The 18,758-nt window shown below is 37.7% G+C and overlaps 1 protein-coding gene across 2 annotated transcripts in view; it reads left to right on the top strand.

Annotated features, from left to right (window-relative positions):
- LOC138024102 (thimet oligopeptidase-like) overlaps nucleotides 1–5,151 on the top strand; it is a 31,408-nt gene extending 26,257 nt beyond the window's left edge. For both annotated transcript variants that reach the window (XM_068871207.1, XM_068871206.1), the window contains exons 19-25: nucleotides 398–501; nucleotides 1,036–1,118; nucleotides 1,335–1,379; nucleotides 1,976–2,039; nucleotides 2,736–2,803; nucleotides 3,234–3,350; nucleotides 4,437–5,151. In XM_068871207.1, the coding sequence (XP_068727308.1) occupies nucleotides 398–501; nucleotides 1,036–1,118; nucleotides 1,335–1,379; nucleotides 1,976–2,039; nucleotides 2,736–2,803; nucleotides 3,234–3,350; nucleotides 4,437–4,520 (565 nt within the window). In that variant the 3' untranslated portion in view covers nucleotides 4,521–5,151. The remainder of the gene's footprint in view (nucleotides 1–397; nucleotides 502–1,035; nucleotides 1,119–1,334; nucleotides 1,380–1,975; nucleotides 2,040–2,735; nucleotides 2,804–3,233; nucleotides 3,351–4,436) is intronic.
- The last annotated feature ends 13,607 nt before the right edge of the window (nucleotides 5,152–18,758 follow it).

Genomic DNA, 18,758 nt, shown 5'->3' with positions numbered 1-18,758 from the left:
GAATTTTGTTGATTTTCAAGTCTGTGACTTCTGTCAGAAGTAACAAGTCTTCGAAGAGAAAGAAATTGAAACCAGCTGATGGAAATTTAAAGTTCATTTTTATTCATTTTCATTCATTTCCTTATTTGCACACTACATTGTTTGTTCTTTGGTTAATATTTTTGATAATTAACATGACCACTGTAACCTGCCAACAAACCCTTTAAGGGTGGCAATCAAAACATCCTTCTATTTCTCTTAGAAGAAGTCAATCTTGCAAAACAAAAACAAGCAAAAGAAACTTTCACCAAAAAGTAGAAAACAGGAAACAAAAGTTTATGCTAATCCTGGATTAAGTCAATCAGCTTTCGAACAACCGGGCCCAGGTCAGGTGTTTATTCTTGCTTTCTTGTTGCAGTGGAACTCATGTTGAGAGAGACTTTGTTGAAGCACCTTCTCAGATGCTTGAAAATTGGTGTTGGGAGAAAGAGCCTCTTCATCAGATGTCAGCTCATTATAAAGGTATAACTGTACTTACTGGTTGGCTTGATTGGTAGAGCACTGGACTTTGCTGCAAGAATTTAGGGTGTTTTCATATTTCAGGAGAAAGTGCCTCATTTATTTATTTTTATTTTTATTTTTTATTTTATTAAATTTCACCTTCTAAATAAACTATTAACAAAACATGATGACCTAAACAAAAAATAAACAAATACTGGGTTAAAGCAGGGTGTCCACAACAGCTGATGCCAATTACTGTGGGCCCATAATTATAATGACATGTGCAAAATTAAGTGGTTAGAATGTCTTGTTTTCTCAAAGAAGAAAAGTTAATCTGTTAAAAGCATGGTCTGTAGCCTATTTCTCTAGCTAAGTGCCTGGGAATTGATAGACCATTTCATGGATACAGATTACTTACCCTTCTGGGTAACAGTACAAAAGGAAACACTGGAAAAAGAAATGAAAACAGTGACCTTGGGTGCCAAGGGAAGATAAATAAATAGGTTAATATGATATTATTATGGTTCTCACAATTCATTCTGTTTGTGGTCTCAGATTCCAGTCCTGTTCCTGATGACATGCTCAATAAGCTGATAGCTGCTCGCAATGCTAACACAGGGGTGTTTAACTTGAGACAAGTAAGCAGCCCTACATCTGAATACTGGTTATTATAGTCTTTGTGAGAGAACATTACAATGCACACAAGTCTCAGAAAATGAACTCTTAAAGGCCTTTCTTATTTTTCATTGATTCTTTTAACTTGGAAAACTAGTGGACTGTGAGGTTCAGGTTTGACTCCATTACAGGATTTAACTCATTCAAGGAAATGTTTTTTTTTAATTTGTAATTTTCAGATTTTGCTGGCCACTTTTGATCAAACAATTCACACTATGGCAAAGGTATGTTTGTCTCAGTTATGTCCATCATAAGAAGAATAGCTGTCAAAAACAACCTACACGTACCTGTGCACTGATACATACTTTTACTTTTCTTGTTTTCATTTTTTTAAAATAATCATGGTGAAAGTAAACTTGGCACTCAAGTCACTTTTCTGGCACTCTACAGAAATAATATTAGAAAAATAATAAATTATTCAAGAGAAGTAGAACATTGTTGAAAAAACACCTTATTGGTAGAAGGCAACCAAGGCGTGAGAAGACGCATCCAGCCATTGGTCAGAGAGGGACTTGAGTCTAGAGCACCTACTTTCAACTCAGCACCATGGTCTTTGGACTAAGCTGCCTCTTTACTGTCTTACTTAATCAGCCCCCTGGAGGGCCCTCTGGGGCGATCTTCAAACACTTTCAATGAGACTTTTTTTGCAGACCTTCGATGTAGGTTGCAGTTTATCAGGAATGTGGCACTGTTGCCCTAGTATTCCAAGCAAACCCGCTAATGTCATTGGGGTAGGGTGGGTGGTGTGGTTTGGATATTGTACAGTTTTTTAGACCCAGCTGCTTTTTCTTCACTTTATGTTCTATTAACTCTTTTGCAGGCAAACACTGCAGAGATCTATGCTAGACTTGCCTCTGAGATTCTCCATATACCATCTACTCCAGGTGACTTTTCCTTCCTTGAAAAAGTGCATGTTGGTAAAAGATCTTGCCCTCTGAAAATGTTAAAGAGATATTATTTTCCCTGAGAGATTAGTAACATTTTTCTTGGGCTATCACTCAAAGCTTTGCTGTCCTCTTCTACCCCTCCCCTAAGATGTTGAAGGAAAGGGGTTGAGGTCAGGGGATGGGACATCTCAGTATTGCAATGCATTTGCCTCATCATCCTGCTGCATTATGTCAACCATCAAGAGAGTGGACAGGTATCATTGCAACCATCAATTTTCCGACAAAGAAAACACTTTTTAGTGATACAGCCATGAGGACTCGTCAACTGAAATACTAAAGGCATGTTCTCTGTCTGCCTGATGTTGATCCTACTAAAGAGCGTGCATTGTGTGTTCAGCTACATGTCAAAGGAAAACCTGGATGTTCGTCAAATACATCCAGCATCTTTGGAGGGGTGGGTGGGGGGGAGGGGGGCAGAATGCATCTTTAGCCTAAGTCTGCAGTGGCTCATCAGGACTGTTGTCAGTAGGAAACCAGTGCTTGCCTGCCATGCATCTGATTGATGATGATGATAAAGGTTGGACTGGAACAACAGAGGTTAATGTGGGGAGAGTAATGTAAGTGAGAAAAGATTTCCCTGCATAAGTCTATACCTTTCTTGTTCTTGTCCAACTGGGCTGGTCCTTCTTGCAGGTACCAACATGCCTGCATCATTTGGACATCTTGCCGGAGGCTATGATGCTCAGTACTATGGATACCTGGTAAGACAAGGATGTTTAAGGTTATTATCATCTTAAGGACATGATATTGATATAACACCGAATTCTTACTACCAGCTAAGCAAAAAAATCTATGGAAGTAGTTAGGAGAACGAACTTTTAGATCATGTGAGTCAAAGGGTTATTGTTCTTTGATGACTACTGGATTTAGGCAGGTATATGAAAGTAATGCAAATGGTAGGAAATAGATATTTTTACTTGATTGGTTGTAGTCTCCTTCGCAGCCGTTATTGGTGTGTCACGCAACGCTTTGAGGGGGCGTTACGTGACAAAAAACTGCTGTGAAGGTGACTAGATTGGTTGTGCAGTGTCTATTAAAATACTCAGGCACGAATCAACTAACCTTAAGTTGCTGCATCTATGCACGAACTCAACTGAACTATAACAACCAATTGTGCCTTATTGTTTTCAGTGGAGTGAAGTATTTTCAATGGACATGTTTCACACAAGGTTTAAGAAAGAAGGAATTATGAACCCCAAAGTTGGACTGGACTACAGAAAGTTTATATTGCAGCCTGGTGGAACTTTGGTAAGCACTAAAAATCATACTTTATTTCGGCATTAAAAGTTACCGTTAAGATCTTCCCCTGGACCAACCAAATTTCCTATGTTGTGGTTCATATTTCGTCTTGGTTTAAAACGATCAAACCAGTTTAATTTTGATTTTACTTTGTTTAATATTCATTAACATAATCCGAAGTAAAGGAAAAATAAAAAAAAGAACATCCTTGAAAAAGTTAAATCCAAAGAAAAAAATGGAACCACAACACTTACATTTACCCACTGGGAGAAAATAGTACATGTAATCCGGTTGACTGTCCTCTTGTGCTTAATAGAGTTTCATTGTTAGTAGAGAATCGACTTGTTCATTATTCCAGAAGCAGGTAGTTTTCAATGATACAGGAAGTGCCGTTGTAACAGGGAATGGTTTTCTCTGAGTCCAAATTTTAGTCAGCCGTGTTCCATTTTATGTAGCTTACTATTCTGAAAATCGCTTGAATGACTTTTTTTTTCTGCTGAGTGCAGATCCAGGATTTCTTCCGTTGTTTTAGCAAGTGCAAATGGTCAGACTTCTTACCCTACTAGGATAAAGATGTGGGCGGAGCTGGTTGGGGGCCATGCACGTAAAAGAACCCTCACACTGACTACAAAGAACAGAGTACCTACACCTACCCGGTCTGTCCTATCTGCTATAATTATGATACATCTAAACCAATAAAGCTACTCTGAAATTCGGGGGTGGGGGCCAACAACAGTGCATACTTCTCAATGACTAATTAGCTCTTCTCCAGCTCTTACTTTATTATTCCTCTTCTGTTCTTCTTTGTGTAAAGCATAAAAAAGAAACGTTCAAATTTAGCTGGCCGTCTTGTAGAAGGTAGACCTTTTCACGGCAAGTGCTTTTTGAGAGGTATTCTTGTTATTGACAACTGTCAGACCTTAAAGGATTTATGGTTTAAAGTCGGCAAAATTCCCATACATTCACTGTAATTTAAGCCGTGTTTGGCCTCCCAATCAAGGTGGCGTCAGAAACGATAGAAAGGGGGATTAGGCAATCATACCTTGCATACAATCAGAGATATACAAGAAAAGTTGTTTTTATTTTTTCTTTCAGGACGCCACCGACATGTTGAAGAACTTTCTTGGCCGTGAACCGAATCAAGATGCTTTTCTGGCTAGTAAAGGACTAAAGGGATAGATTCGTAGCAATTGGCCGTTTGATGATACAGTCATGTCCAATACCCAGGTTTTAAATTGCTGGTGCAAAGTAGCCTCATCTTTCTACTTTCGTTTGTTCTAAAGTCAGGCCAGGTCTGATTGTTTACCTAATAAATTGGCTGTATTTATTTATACCAATTACAATGCGGCCCAACATGGAGTGTTCAGCGCTTGTCTTGATTGATGACGTTGAACAAAAGCCATGTAATTGGAGCAAACAAGCAGTACCCTAATATGGGCAATTGCGTTCGAGTAATTTAGTCTTAGGTTGCTATTTAAAAATTAATTCATGCATTCGTGACGTAAGACATTGGTTGGTTAAGATGATTGAGAAAATGCTAACTCAAATTATGAGCTCCTTCGTTAAACTAGCATTTTTTGTTTAGTGAGTTAGCCAATATTGCCAATAGTGATTCGCTCGATCAAGTTCCGTCCAATTGGTTAATTCGGTTGCTTTTTGTGTTTCTAGTTGGATAGGGAGATATTTTCTTTATTCAGACCAACACTGTCTCAAAGCGTTCCAGAGAACTTGTTTCCATTTAGAAATATGACTTATTCCCGCTTACATCTATACTTGCACATTCGTTCAATAAAATCATTGGAAAATGAAATGGTTTCCAGTGTTTTTTCTTGGAGTTTATTGACCCTAAACCCTAACCCTTAATTCAATTTTTTACCACAATTGCTTGTAATCTCGCAATCTGATTGGCTAATTTGCCGTTGTCAATAAGAGTCTAGACAACGCTGAACGCGTCATGCTCGCGTCAATTTGTCACGCAATGTAATAGCCAATCAGGAACGCTCATTTTGGGAAATAAACCAATCATATTGCGAGAAAGTTATAGACTACGCTTGCTATTTCTTTCTGTCGTGAATTTGCTCACGCTCTGAAATAAAAACTTTCTTTAGCGTTGAATATTGTGGTAAAAAAACAAATCGAAAGTGGTTTAGCGTTGTTCGTACTTCTATCGACAATAATATTCGTCATCACAGTGGTCAAAATGTTGTGGACTCACGAAGCGCAGCCCAGTGAGTCCACAACAAACAGTTCTTTGCTCAGCTACCAAGCCTTTGAATAAAAGCGAGGCTGGAGTTGACCTTGCTTCAGAGCAAGGGGTCAACTCCAGCCTCGCTTTTATTCAGAGGCTTGGTAGCTGAGCACAGAACTGTAAGAATGGTCTATTGAAGTAAATCGAATTCACTTTGCGAGACGTGATTCTATCCGTGGCCTTAATTGTAACTGTCGTTGGTGCAAAATGCAGTGTCGTCCTTGCCTATGTAATATTTATTAAAACAAGAGCATTTGATTTTCTCAAATGAGTTAATGAACATGTAATAAAGGTAAATTGACTTTCGTAAGAAAGATTGTAAGCTGACCTTTCAAGCGTTAACTCTTTAACAGAGCGTTAGCCAGGTCGTTATCCAGGGTGTTAGCCCTTCGAGTTGCGTGAGGCTTGAACCATGCTCAGACCAGGCCTCCAAAGCAAATTCTGCTCTATTCTCGTCCCCAGAGCCGCCCAGCCCGGTCCTCTCCCTCTGAAGTATATTAATCGAACATTCCAACATGTTCTCTACCTTGAATTGACGATTATCGTTAATTGTTAGTTAATTGTTAATCATTAATTGTTAGTGATGTGGTAGTCTAGTGGTTAAGTGAAGGGGTTATTAAGTACACGTTCCCAGCTTCGAGTCCTGCGAGTCCAGACATTAGGGTTTCATTTTTAAAAGAAATATGTTCATTTCCCATAATCCATATCAAGCTTTCAGTGTTCTGAAGAAAGCAAATTAACAATTAACGATAATCGTCAATTCAAGGTAGAGAACATGTTGTCATGTCAGAGTTAGAGGATGGGTTATGTGGCTCAACTGGTTCTCGTGCTCAGCCTCTGGCGGCTAAGAGGTTCCGGGCGGCTCTGGGGACAAGTGATTCTGCTCCGCGAGGCTGTGCCTTTGTCTCCCCCCGCCAAGAACAAATTGATGGAATTTTGTTTTTGAATGCAGTTTAAAGAATGAGCAACTGAAATAATTGTACACCCCACTTTCCTCCCGCAAAAAAAAAAAAAATTAATTTTAAAAACTAAATAAAAAAATTTGACTCTAGGCCATGCTCGGGAGTCGTATTACGGTCCAACCAAGGGAATACAAGACTACATAACTCTTACACTTAATATATTCACGAAATACAGAAATATTAACGAGATCTTTCATAGGCAAAATATGAACAGTTTAACTTTTTAACTTTTAATGCAAATTCACAGGAAACTCATCTATACCAGTTCTCTTTTTTTCAAAAAAGTACTCCCTTAACATGTGAAATCAATTGAATTGCAAATGATATGCTAATTTGGTTTGCCCACGTTGCTAAAACCGTAAAGAAATACAATATGGCGCTCCTTGGAGCTCATCTTTTCGCTTTAAAGTATTTTCCATGCAAACTTCGTCGCTGAAATCCTTGCTGGCGTTTCCCTGGTGCAAACCATGGGGACAGAAAGTTAAAGAAACCCGTTCTCCTGACGTTGGAGGGTTGCAGAAGACGTGAACACAAAGTTATGATCAAAGATTTGAGCGTACGAGAGAGTTTTGGAGGGAATTTTTTATCACTACAGGTAATTGTTTAGTTCATTCTTTAATTTAATGAAGTTTGTAATATAAATTTTAACGTTTACCGCGCGCAAATACGAAATTTTATAGTTTCTCTAACTATCCTCGATTGGCAGCCATAAAGTGCGAGCGTTAAAAACTGTTCGGGCTTCTATCAAAACTTATGAATAAGATGAATTATGTGTGAATCATTTTAATACTCATGTCTGAAAAAACATCTAATCAACTGCAGAGTTCATTCGGATGATCACACTGTGTCATACGATTTCATCTATAGACTCAATAATTGATGGGCCTTTATGGAGTACAATGCATGAAAGTGTAGTTTAGGAAAAGAAAGCTCGGCAGCTTGCAATAGAATTGTGGTGACACTCTATGACACAAAGAAAGTTCACAGTTTAATAAAAGATGGAGAATCAGTATTTTGAGTTAAATTTAGGTAGAATATAACTTTGTGTCACACCAAGAGTCTTGAATGTTCTCCCCCCCCCCCCCACCAACCCCACCCAACCAACCAACTCTCAATCGTTTACTACACCATGCAAAAGCTATTTTACTAATCGGCCTATTATATTGATTTTAAAGATATCAAACCACACTTGGCAATGAAATTTAAGAAAGAGGTACAAGGCAAATATGCAAGTTCTAACATCGTTTCCTCTATCTTCAGGCAATGAAAATGAAGTCAATCCTAAAGGAAGATGTCACCAAGACTACACAAGTTGCCAAGTCAAAGACAGCACTGGCCAAGAAAAGGTAAGATTTGATAAAGCTCTCTAAACAGCACGATGAAAGACTCGTTATCGTCCTAATAAGACACCTTGGATGCAAACACTTAACATAACGGGACGGGATGGGATGGGAGTGAATGGAATGAAAGGGATTTCATGGACCATAATTTATTCCCGTGTATATACCTCCACCTAAGATTAGGAAAAACTGATTGATCATAGTGAGTAAACAAATACACAAGAACCACAAGCGTTACTCAGATCGCACCTTTCATTTAAAGATATATGAAATATTTTGCTTGACAGTGACGTCGCGTCTATTTCCAAAACGCAAAAGCAAAGCAAATTTTGATCAATAAAAGCAAATAGCCCTTTCAAGTTCACAAACATTACTTTTGGTCCCGTTTAGAAAACAATTGCATCAACTATAGATCGAAATTTCCAATACAAATGAAAAGGTGATATCATGTTAGTCATTTATTTTCTTAATCATGTTTTGACGCTGTTTTTGTTTTATTTCTGCTCAGGATTAAGACGTGACTGGACAAGGAAAGTTAAAGAAAGAGAATCAAGCAAAAGCAAGAAGGACAGACAATTTTCACTTAAGCAAGTAAAGGTACGATAAGTTAGTTTGGAAAGAAACACAACCTACGGAGAAGTATGTTTATATGACCGTTTTGACCTATGGTTCCGAGGCCTTATGTTTTTATAAAAAGGGTGGCAATAGTAAAGACGCATAGGCAAGCAGTTATTGCGCAGCCGGGCAACAGCTAAGCATGCAGCGCGACTATCAACTGGAGAAATGGTGGAATAATATCATCCATACAATCATCATGTTGAGGTGTGTGACATTCCTGCGGAAGCCGAGATTGGCAGAGTAGCCCACAGTGACGACTGGTCCATAAGATAATGATGGTTTCCAAAGAGATGCGGTCCGCAATGTAGTGGTTGGGGGTCATGAAAGTGTTTTATGACGTCGAATTAGAGTGATAGTGTCGAATTATAATTGACAACAGCTGGTGCACTCAAACAAATTTCTGTCTTAAAAAGGAGGTGGCCACGTGTTTGCAGTGGGTAGTCGGTAACATTATGATTGGCAATTTGTGGACCAAGAAGTTAATTCCCAGTTAATGGAGAAAAACTATCAAGGCGACACGGTGTCAAATTACGATATGATCAGCAGCAACCAGCAGAGCAGCGTCGTCCATGTAAAAGAATGATGATAATATAGGTGGAGTGAGCTAAAATGATGATTGGCCTCAAAGTTGGAGTTACATGTCAGAACTATTTTAGGACTAAGGTAACATGGTTTGAAACGGATTACTTTGAAAACTGACGGCAGATAGACATCTAAAAATGTTTTTTATGACGGTCGTTAAGTCTGATCTGGAGAACTGCAACCTAGGACATTAAAAAGTGTTGTTTGGTCACGTGGTGGCGCCAAGTATAGAGAGGAGCTTGCATGGTGAATTTCCCCATTAGCTGTCATTTCTGTACATTTGAGACGGAGAATTAGTTTGGCACGCTTTAGGTCGCGCGTGAGATTCGGATAAATGAGGCCTTTACACCATGGGTCAAAATGGTAAGCTATTGCAGGAGAAGTGGACCATAAGAACTAATTTTATGGGGTATGCCAGGGGAAAAGCAGCAAATAGGTGCCGCAAGGGAAATAGCGATCGAAACTGCATGCAATACGATCAAGCATAGATGCGCAGCCACGCAGTAAGAGCCACGCAAAATCCGTGCATTTAGGGAAGCCTTCCTCTATTCCACCTCATAAGTTTTCATATGGTCCTCTTCTTATTCAAAACCAATGGAGTTCAAGCAAGAAAGAAAAAGATGATCGTCGCAGAAGCAAGAAAAGGTGGGATTCAAAACGTATTAACCTGTGTGTTAGGTCGTGCTTTTCATATTCGATAATGCTACGCTGAATGTAAGTAGCTCGCAAGCACAGCTACGGCCACGCATAGTGTGATTACAGTGGAACTTCGTGAATTCAGCCATTGACGCAGGGTGAAATTTTGGTGGTGGGGAAATGGGATGCTGTTAACGCGGACCAACGAATTTGGATCACATATATTTATGGGAGTGAATGCTAGCCTGGTGCGGGGGTAGTATCGTTTTATAATTGGCAGAAATACGGTTTATAAATTTTGGCTGGTTTTTTTTGGGGGGAGGGGAGGGGAGGGGAGGGGGTTGGCAGGTCAGGAGCATTAGTAGGATTGCGACAGATTTTAATTGACGAGAACTTCGAGTCCAAACTGGTCTTTTGTTTTAAGAGGGTAGCAGAACTTGTGGATTGGTGTCAAAGTATAATTGAAAGCAACTTGCAGTCCATGAAATTTCATTCATACGAGGAGAGTAGAAGCAGTTGGCAGGGTGCTGTGACTTATGATTTGCCTCAAATGGGAGGAGACACAAAGAGAAAAATTTATATACAGGAAGAAGCATGAAACAAAAATTCTAATCCACAGAAAAAAGTCGTTTCAGTGCTCCAGTAGGGTAAATTTAGGAATGAACCTTAAAATGGGACGCCAAAGGTGGTCATGGGTCCCTAACAATGAAAACTATGTTTGAGGACGTGAACTTTATGCAACGTTTTTGTTTCACGACTGAAAATTGGTGGGTCAAAACAATGAGGAAACATGAATTTACTGTTTGGTTGTTTGGGGGAGTTCCACTGTGGCCTTCACTATTCTGCGAGACGCAAAGTAGGCATGCGCGTTAGGATGCGACTAAAACCAGAGTACGACCTAAACATCAAGGGTTAATACGGTATGTTATATTGGTTTTCAAGGTACACTGACAGTGCAACTTTTGATATAACTATCTTCAGTTTGGAATTTAGCAAAAAGGATCAATAACAAGCTGAAATGAAAGACTAGGCTGCGCGGAGTATTTATTTGCGTCGAATGCGCTTCCAAGATACGGATTCTAATGCAAACGCTTTTGCGAATTAAGCATGCAGTAGCGCAGTAACATATATTTTTAAGGCAAATACATTTCCTCTTACTTCTTGCTAAAATCGATTTTTGTTCAATATACACCAGTGAAACTTTTTCTCTACAATCGTAAAGATACAATTCGAAATACCGATGGTCTTTGGCTAGTCTTTTTCTTAGTTATTCTGCAGCTTTCTGAGCGATAAATCGTGAGAAAAAACGTTACTTGATTGACATGATCTGTGTCGGTTTCTAAACGAGCTTCTATTTTTCTCGTTTTCGTTATCGTCATCGTCATCGTCATTGTTTGATATACCAGTATGAACGACAGAAAATATAAAATTGACCTTTTTACGTGACGAATTAAGGACGGTGCCTACTAATTCAAAGGTATTTTTGCACGCTTTACTGACTATGCGGGAAAAGCAGATCTTAACAAGTGTTATTGAAGTCCAAAAAGAAAATTGGGAGTAACCGCGCATTTCTTGAAGATAATTAATCAACAATAAAGGTAAAAATCTATAAAATGCAAAGCAATTTATGACGTTCTTTGCCAAATTGAAGCTTAATTATCTCTGAAAAATGCATGTTTACCCCAAATTTTCTTTTTGGATACCAAGAGCACTTGCTAAGTTTTGCTTTCTCCGCACAGTTTTAAACCGTGCAAAAATATCCCTGCATAAATAAGCACCGCCGATAGGAAATCCGAGTATCTCGAGATGCGCAGAACGTATGCGCAATCACAAAAGTAGGCACCATCCTTAAGGAAGTAAAATTATTCACGTTTTATTATTTCAAGATTATTTACAATACCCTGCGTACAACTTCCTGTATAAAACGAAGAAGGTTCGAAAGCTTTACTCCTTATCAACTACAAAGATGAATCGCAAACGGTAAACCATTTATTTGTAAAGTGTTCCACCGTTGTCAGCTTTTGGAATGAATTCGTGGAATAGTATTAATGTGTATCCAAAAATCATTCGTCTTTACATGCAGAAAAACATGATTTATGACGTCCTTCAGGTGTATACGACAGATTTTTCTTTACTTTCTCAATCGGAACATCATGGTTGTCTGAGATAAAAACAATTAGAAAAATTCCATACCGATATTTGTTCCTTGTCCTTCAGTTTTAAAAATCGGAATTTTCACTTCCGGTGGAGTACAAAACCGCGCTAGTAAGGAGACTGGGATAGCAGAACTGTGACGATAAAACAAGAACGCAGGAAATTTTAGGGATATAAATTTCATTCTTTTGTCTAATTTTATCATTGCAACCAAATACAGCGCATTTCAGAAGCAGCTTCAGCAACTTTTGAATCTAAAAAAAAAAGGAAAATTCGATCCCTGGAAAAATTTTATTCTTGTTTTTACGTCATAGTTCCGCTATCACCAGTCTCCTTACTAGTGCGGTTTTGTACCTCACCGGAAGTGAAAATTCCGAGTTTTAAAGGGCTAAAGCTAAGGACACGGAAGGAAAATCGATAAGGAATTTTTCTAATGGTTTAAGTCATCTCCGAAAACCATTATGTTTCGATTGAGTAAATAAAGAAAATCTGTCGTATACACTTAAAGCGTTATTTGTCTTGTTCGATCGCCAACCATCTTATTCTTAGTAAAGCATTGATATAGCACTTTTTTAGCAGAGAGGAAACTAAAAGATATACAGTCTTGATATGAATATCAAAACATTTATTTGTAAAATGAACCACAGTTGTCAGCCTTTGGAATAAGTTCGTGAAAAAGTGTGAAGGAAGATTACTTTTATGGAAACATTCACATTCCGAACATCTTTTTTTTTTTTTTTTTTTTTTTTTTTTTTTCATTACTTTTATGGAAAAGTGGTCACATTCCGAACATCTTCGAAGTTGTAAAAGCAAATCGTTGCTGTGAGTGAGTTATTCTAAGTCGTGATTGTATGCATCGTAATTCGTTTTTGTAGACATCGTAATTGATGTCAATGTAAGTAGGCGTCATCGAATAGAATAGCCCATTTCCGAGTTGCTGCATGCCTCAGTTTCAAGGCGAGTCCTGGTGCACAACCATTCAAATAGAAATGAGTTGCGTATTCTTATGCAAATCAAACTCATTTTGAATAGTTGAGCACCGAGACCCACTTCGAAACCGAGACAAACAGCAACTTTTAAAATGGCCTATTTTAGTTTTTTAAGTGCGGAAATAACCTATTTTTGGTCGACGAAGGACACTTAACGTCGTCTGATGAAGATCGATCGTGCTTTTTTCAATCAGAGAAAGAAAGTCGTAGGCCTTTAAAGGCTAATTTCCTCGTCATTTTTTGTCTAATGGGCTGTTTGTTTGGCACAGTGATCGGCAGTTCTATCCAATTTGCAAAAAGGAGGGGTGAATGTAACGTCTAAATATGACTAAGTAGCGACTTAAAAATGCAGATAGTGCTCAAGGCGTGAATTTATTTCAAATTTTCAATTTCTTTTTTATAATGTCTGATTCCTGAACGTCATTTCCCCTTGTTATGGCTGAAACCTATCTCTAGCTGGGCAATACCCATGTCATGAACAGGAATTTCCAACTTAGTTTTGTTTGGCATAGATATAATTTATCAGAAAGCGCGCTATTTTTTATCGTTTCATAATTTATCAGGATTCCGGATCCAGAAACTGAATTAGCTATCGATCCGATTAAGAGGTCTGCACAGACGAAACCCGCTCTTCAACATGTCTAGTATTTTTATTCACGTTTCATATAAAACGAGACACGCTTGAATTTTAATAGATTACTCCATCAAAGACAAAAGCTGATTATTAAAGTTTTCAAGAAAACTTTAGAATTTCCTTTTCCTATTCCTTTTCCTATTCCTATTCCTTAGAACTTTAATTGAATAGGCCAATTTCTTCACTATCACTGAATATTTTTATAGTGCTTTCGAAAGAGCGCGATAGAAATTAGCAGGCGTTACTATATTTGTTATATCTCAGGGATTGCACTGTCAGTATCTGAAAGCCAAAGCCAGTGTTAAAGCACGCCGAAACTCAAATGTCCTCTGTTGATAAAATGAATCTTCCTTTCAAAAGCAAAGATGGGTTACCATGTATAATAATGTCGCGTCGAAATTTCGTTTTTTTGTGAGTTGCACACGTTTAGCAATATTAGTAAAACTAGCAGTCACTGATCTGGAAAACGACCGAGCTGTGGCTAGCGTGGGTGTATTCTTTATTTTACGTCACAAACTGTGCTGCAATTCAAATCAGTTCGTGACGTATAATCAGGAGTAGGTCCAGGCTTCTCACTGTCTCGGTCGTGGGTCACACAATGGCTAATTTTGCTAACAATGCGTGACTTGCGCGCACATAAAAGCGTCATGTCGAGGCGAGAATGGTAAAATGTTTTTGTTATAAATTGGAAGATTTTTCTTCTCAACGGAAACTTAGAGTTAAGTGGACTTTAACCTTGCTACTTTAGCTGCATGTTTGTTAGCCATTAAAGTGCAACCAACCTCAATTTTTACTTTAGCGAAAGTTATATATCAAACATATATTTACCTTCACTTCTCAGGATTTTACTTTTTATGTGCCGCATAAGGTATGTAAGAGACAGATGCTGACAATCACTTGTTCCATGGCCGAGGCAGTGAGAGGCGTGGGGCTATTCCTTCGATGACGTCATAAACTACTTTGCATTATAGTTGTTGACGTCATTGAAGGAATAGACCTATAACTCTCAATAGCTCGGCCATGGGACAAATGAATGCCAGCTTTGTTACTCTCTCGTACCTCATTAGGCCTATATAAAGTAAAATATGTTAGACATTTAACTTTTGCAAAAGAAAGTACTTGGAGGTTGTTAGGTGCACTTTAAAGATAGCTTCAACAAAGTGATGTACTAAGCCAATCGCTTGTGTCATGATGTTTACACTCGAGTTATTGGTTCAGGCGTTTCGATTGCTTATTCCTTGTCTTCATCAGGCGTCATGGTCGTCTAGTTACACTTGCCATTTATATTTTCAAGTGTAGTTTGGCAATCTTGTCGCATGATGAAAACAAGCCTACGCAAAAAGTCGAAACTTCTTGATCAACAACTTGAGCGAGAATATCGTGAAACAAACTATTTGTTAAGAACGTCAATTTTGTCAGCAAACGATGCAATAATTCGTCTCAATTATAAATAAACATTTTTGTGGACATGCTTCAACTAAGGTGGACTTTGACCCCTTGTCTAAAATGACACTTAGAAAAAAAAATACGGCGTCCCCAATACGCATGCGCCGTATTTTTTTAAAAAAATAACACGAATAGTGCAAGCAAATAAACTTGAGTTTGTCTGATTCTTTATTGATATTCCCTTTCAATGTTACAATTAATAAGTTTACATAAAGTTTTTATTTATTATTGTCTTAAGTTCATTTTTATTCTCACGATTTTTTTTTTAAAAAAATTGGCGCATGCGTACTTTGAGCGCCCGTACTTTTTCTAAGTTTTTTGGCGGGAAAATTTGACTAGATTTGCACAGCGTTTCCCCTGACAACAATTTTGACAAAACAAAGAAAAGGTGTTTTCTTAAAGAAATCTTTGAAGTTACAAACTCAAATATGCTACGCTAGAATTTTCTTGCTAGCGAAATCTTTTAATACTTTGCAGCGTTTTTGTGTAAAAGGGACCTCGAACAAAATGCTTGCAATCCAATTTGCTTGACAGTGTTCTTCAAGTGTTTGTATCGGAAAACAAAAAAAGAATTTTTCACTTTAAAATTTCCCGGGCGCCGCCTTCCGGTTGCCCTTATTGTTTTGAAACAGGGCAACCACGACACTTTCCAATTATTCAAGATGGCGGCCCCCCGGAAGTTCGAAAGGAAAACAAGCGTTTTTGAAATTTCTGATACAAACACTTTTATTGTAAACAGTATGTTGTGTTGTTTTGGGAGGTTCCCCTTTAACACAAAGACTATTTTCTACCGGACAACATTTTTCTAACGCAAAAGAAAAAAAAATGCGCGTAGGGATGAAACACTTCGCCGAAAGAAGTGCACCTTTGCACCTTAACATAAATATTTTTGGTTGACGATAAATGTTTCTCCGAAAGAAAAACATATGAAACCATTTTCGCCTCAACATTTTGCTTTTCACGTGCTGTACAAGGTACATGAAGTTGGCAACACTCGCGGTCATTTGACCCAAGACCGAGCGAACGGGAGGCAAGGATCGAGTCCAAAAATGACGTCACAAACTGCTTTGGATTTGTCCTTGAAGAACATTTGCATTCCATAGCAGTTTATGTCGTCAAATTAAGACTAGATTCAAACCACTCTAAGCTCAATCGTTGCTCCAAATCACGGCAAGTTTTGCTAACTTTACGGAACGTGTGCAACAAATGCAAAACAAAATTTCGTCGCGAAAATATTACGAATGGTATCAATTTCTTCAATGAGAACATTGATTATCAACGGGGAATATTTGAGTTTAGGTGCAATTTGAATACCCATGTCTGCTCCCCCAATCAAGATGGCGATAGAAAGTGTGGATAACATCTATTGCGCAAAGCAGCGCTATATACCCAATGCTGTCCAGTAAAAAAAAGTCTCTTATACTAAATTACTAAAAAACATAAGCTTATCACAAACTCCAATGTCTGGTTGAAACACTTTGCTTTGTGCTGCGCATTTTCTCAGTTTAATTACAGGCTTTCTTATGATCAAAATAGGAATTGTTCAGACAAAGATTAACAAACTAGGCGGAAGAAAAGATATTGATTTCACAAACCGCTTTAGATTTTCTTTGATGTCTAATTGTAGCTAAAGTTTGAACAAGAATCGATTGTGGTGTTGGACAATTAGATAAATCTTCATGGAGGAAGCCTTACGCAAGAGAAATGTTTTAAAAAGCGATAAATTCATAGTCAATATTAGATAATTGTTCCTTACTATCATCATAATTTTAGAAAACATAAGAGAAAAATATGCTTTTTAATTTTTAAAATGTTGGAATATTATATTTTAATGGCATAGTTTTTCAATTAACAATTAAAGTTAAAGTTAAACCAAACTGTCTTGTAAACGAATTGCTGCCCCACCTCATAAGGTTTACGAGTTAGGTTTCTTTTAAATCATATTTTCATTTAGTGTATTTTTCACCCTACTTTGACCGCACTATTTGTTGAAGTTAAACACGACCCACCTACATGCACTGTTGTAGCTATTGATTGTACCTAAACAGGGATCTTAATTCGGACAGAAAATAACCTGAAGGACATTGGCTGTGATCATACTAAGAAATTTTTTGGAGACACTGTAATTCATGTGCAGTGAATTGTGTCAATGCGTCCGTGAACATGGTTCAGTACTCCGCTATCGGAAAACGTCTCATCATGACACATGGATTGGATGAAAGCGAAACTATCGACTATCTTTTCAAAGTCTTAAAGAACTGTATCAGCAAGTTTGATTGCTTAATATAAGAAAAGCTTTTCATCAAGCGCGCCAAACTCTATCTCTTTGTTTTAATATTTCTAGGACATTTTACCTTTGAGAACTATCACGACTATACTGTATTGCTTTAGTATCTTTTATAGTTTCAGTTGTTAAGCCGAATGTTATGTGATGTGACGTGACGTGACGTGACGTGAAGTTCAGTCGAAACGTCGTTAAAAAACTTTTTAAACCGTCTCTTAATTTTATAGTCTTGTCTTTTAAGGTGCACCTAACCTTAAAGTATTTTCTTTTGCAAAAGTTAAATGAAAACATATAGTTTACCTTTGCTTCTCAAGATTTTACTTTTAATGACTTTTTTGTGCCATGGCCGAGCTAGTGAGCCGAGGTATGGGTCTATTCCTTCAATGACGTCAAGAACTATAATGCAAAGTAGTTTATGACGTCATCGAAGGAATAGGGCCTTGCCTCACTGTCTCGGTCTTCTCTTCCTTTTATGAGGCACATTAAAAAGTAAAATCTAGAAAAGCAAAGATATGTATTTGATATTTATCCTCTGCTTAAGTAAATATTTTGAGGTTAGGTCCACTTTAAGTATTTTAACAACGTTGTAGCGTTTAACTTACTTTGCTGTCAAGTGAAATCTAAAATAACTCCACAACTGAAGCGTTAAACTGAGAAATAGCCTAAAAAACCTAGTTCAAATTCGATGAGAAAAGGGAAAGACATTTCAGCATTTGAGAAGAAATAAATTGATCATTGAGGCCTGTCTCGACTGCGTCGGAAAAATTCCAAAAAAAATGCATGAAAGATGCCAAGAATTGCTCCGATGGTACTCCAATTTTGGAAATAGTGCTGAAAACGTTGCTAAAAATTTGGAAACATTTCCCCGGAGATTTTCCCAAGTGTGCTAAATTTTACCAAAGAATTGTCCTTTCGTTGTTTAGAAATGATCACGGAAGAAAAAACATCGACATTTTCGAACAAAAAGTACGGAAAAAAAACGGTTTCACATTGCTTTGCATTAAACGAAACACTGACTGAAGCTCATTTCAACTGTGTACTTTTAATTCCACCACGATCATTAAAGAATCCCCGTTTCGGTTTGTAGAAAATGTTACTCTAAAAGTTGCCAAAAATACGAAGAAAGAGCACAAATAAAAATCAAGGAAAAAAATAATTGAAATGTAAAAGTGATCGATTAAAAAGTGCCCAGCGCAATCCGGCCCGACCCTTGTAGCGTCCAGTTTCATTGTTAGCGAGAAATCAATTCTTTAGTCTCAAACACTGAAATATATTCTCTTTTTTCCACAAAATTTGAAATTGGCCAAGTATGTCGACAATTTATTTTAAATTCACGATAAACTAACGATAAGGAATGAATTGAAATTCATGCGATTCATGCGACGATTGGTCTTCATATAAGTCGCTTAATTTAATTTAGTACTAGTCTTTCAGGAGATTGCTTATAGTCTCTTGATTAATCTATTTTCTGACATCGTAATTCAAATCCATCAAGTTGAGTTTAATTATTGTAAAAAGGTGGTT

This window comes from Montipora capricornis, chromosome 11 (assembly GCF_036669925.1).
Source record: "Montipora capricornis isolate CH-2021 chromosome 11, ASM3666992v2, whole genome shotgun sequence".
NCBI classification, from domain to species: domain Eukaryota; kingdom Metazoa; phylum Cnidaria; class Anthozoa; order Scleractinia; family Acroporidae; genus Montipora; species Montipora capricornis.
This window is presented reverse-complemented; position numbering and strand designations above follow the sequence as displayed.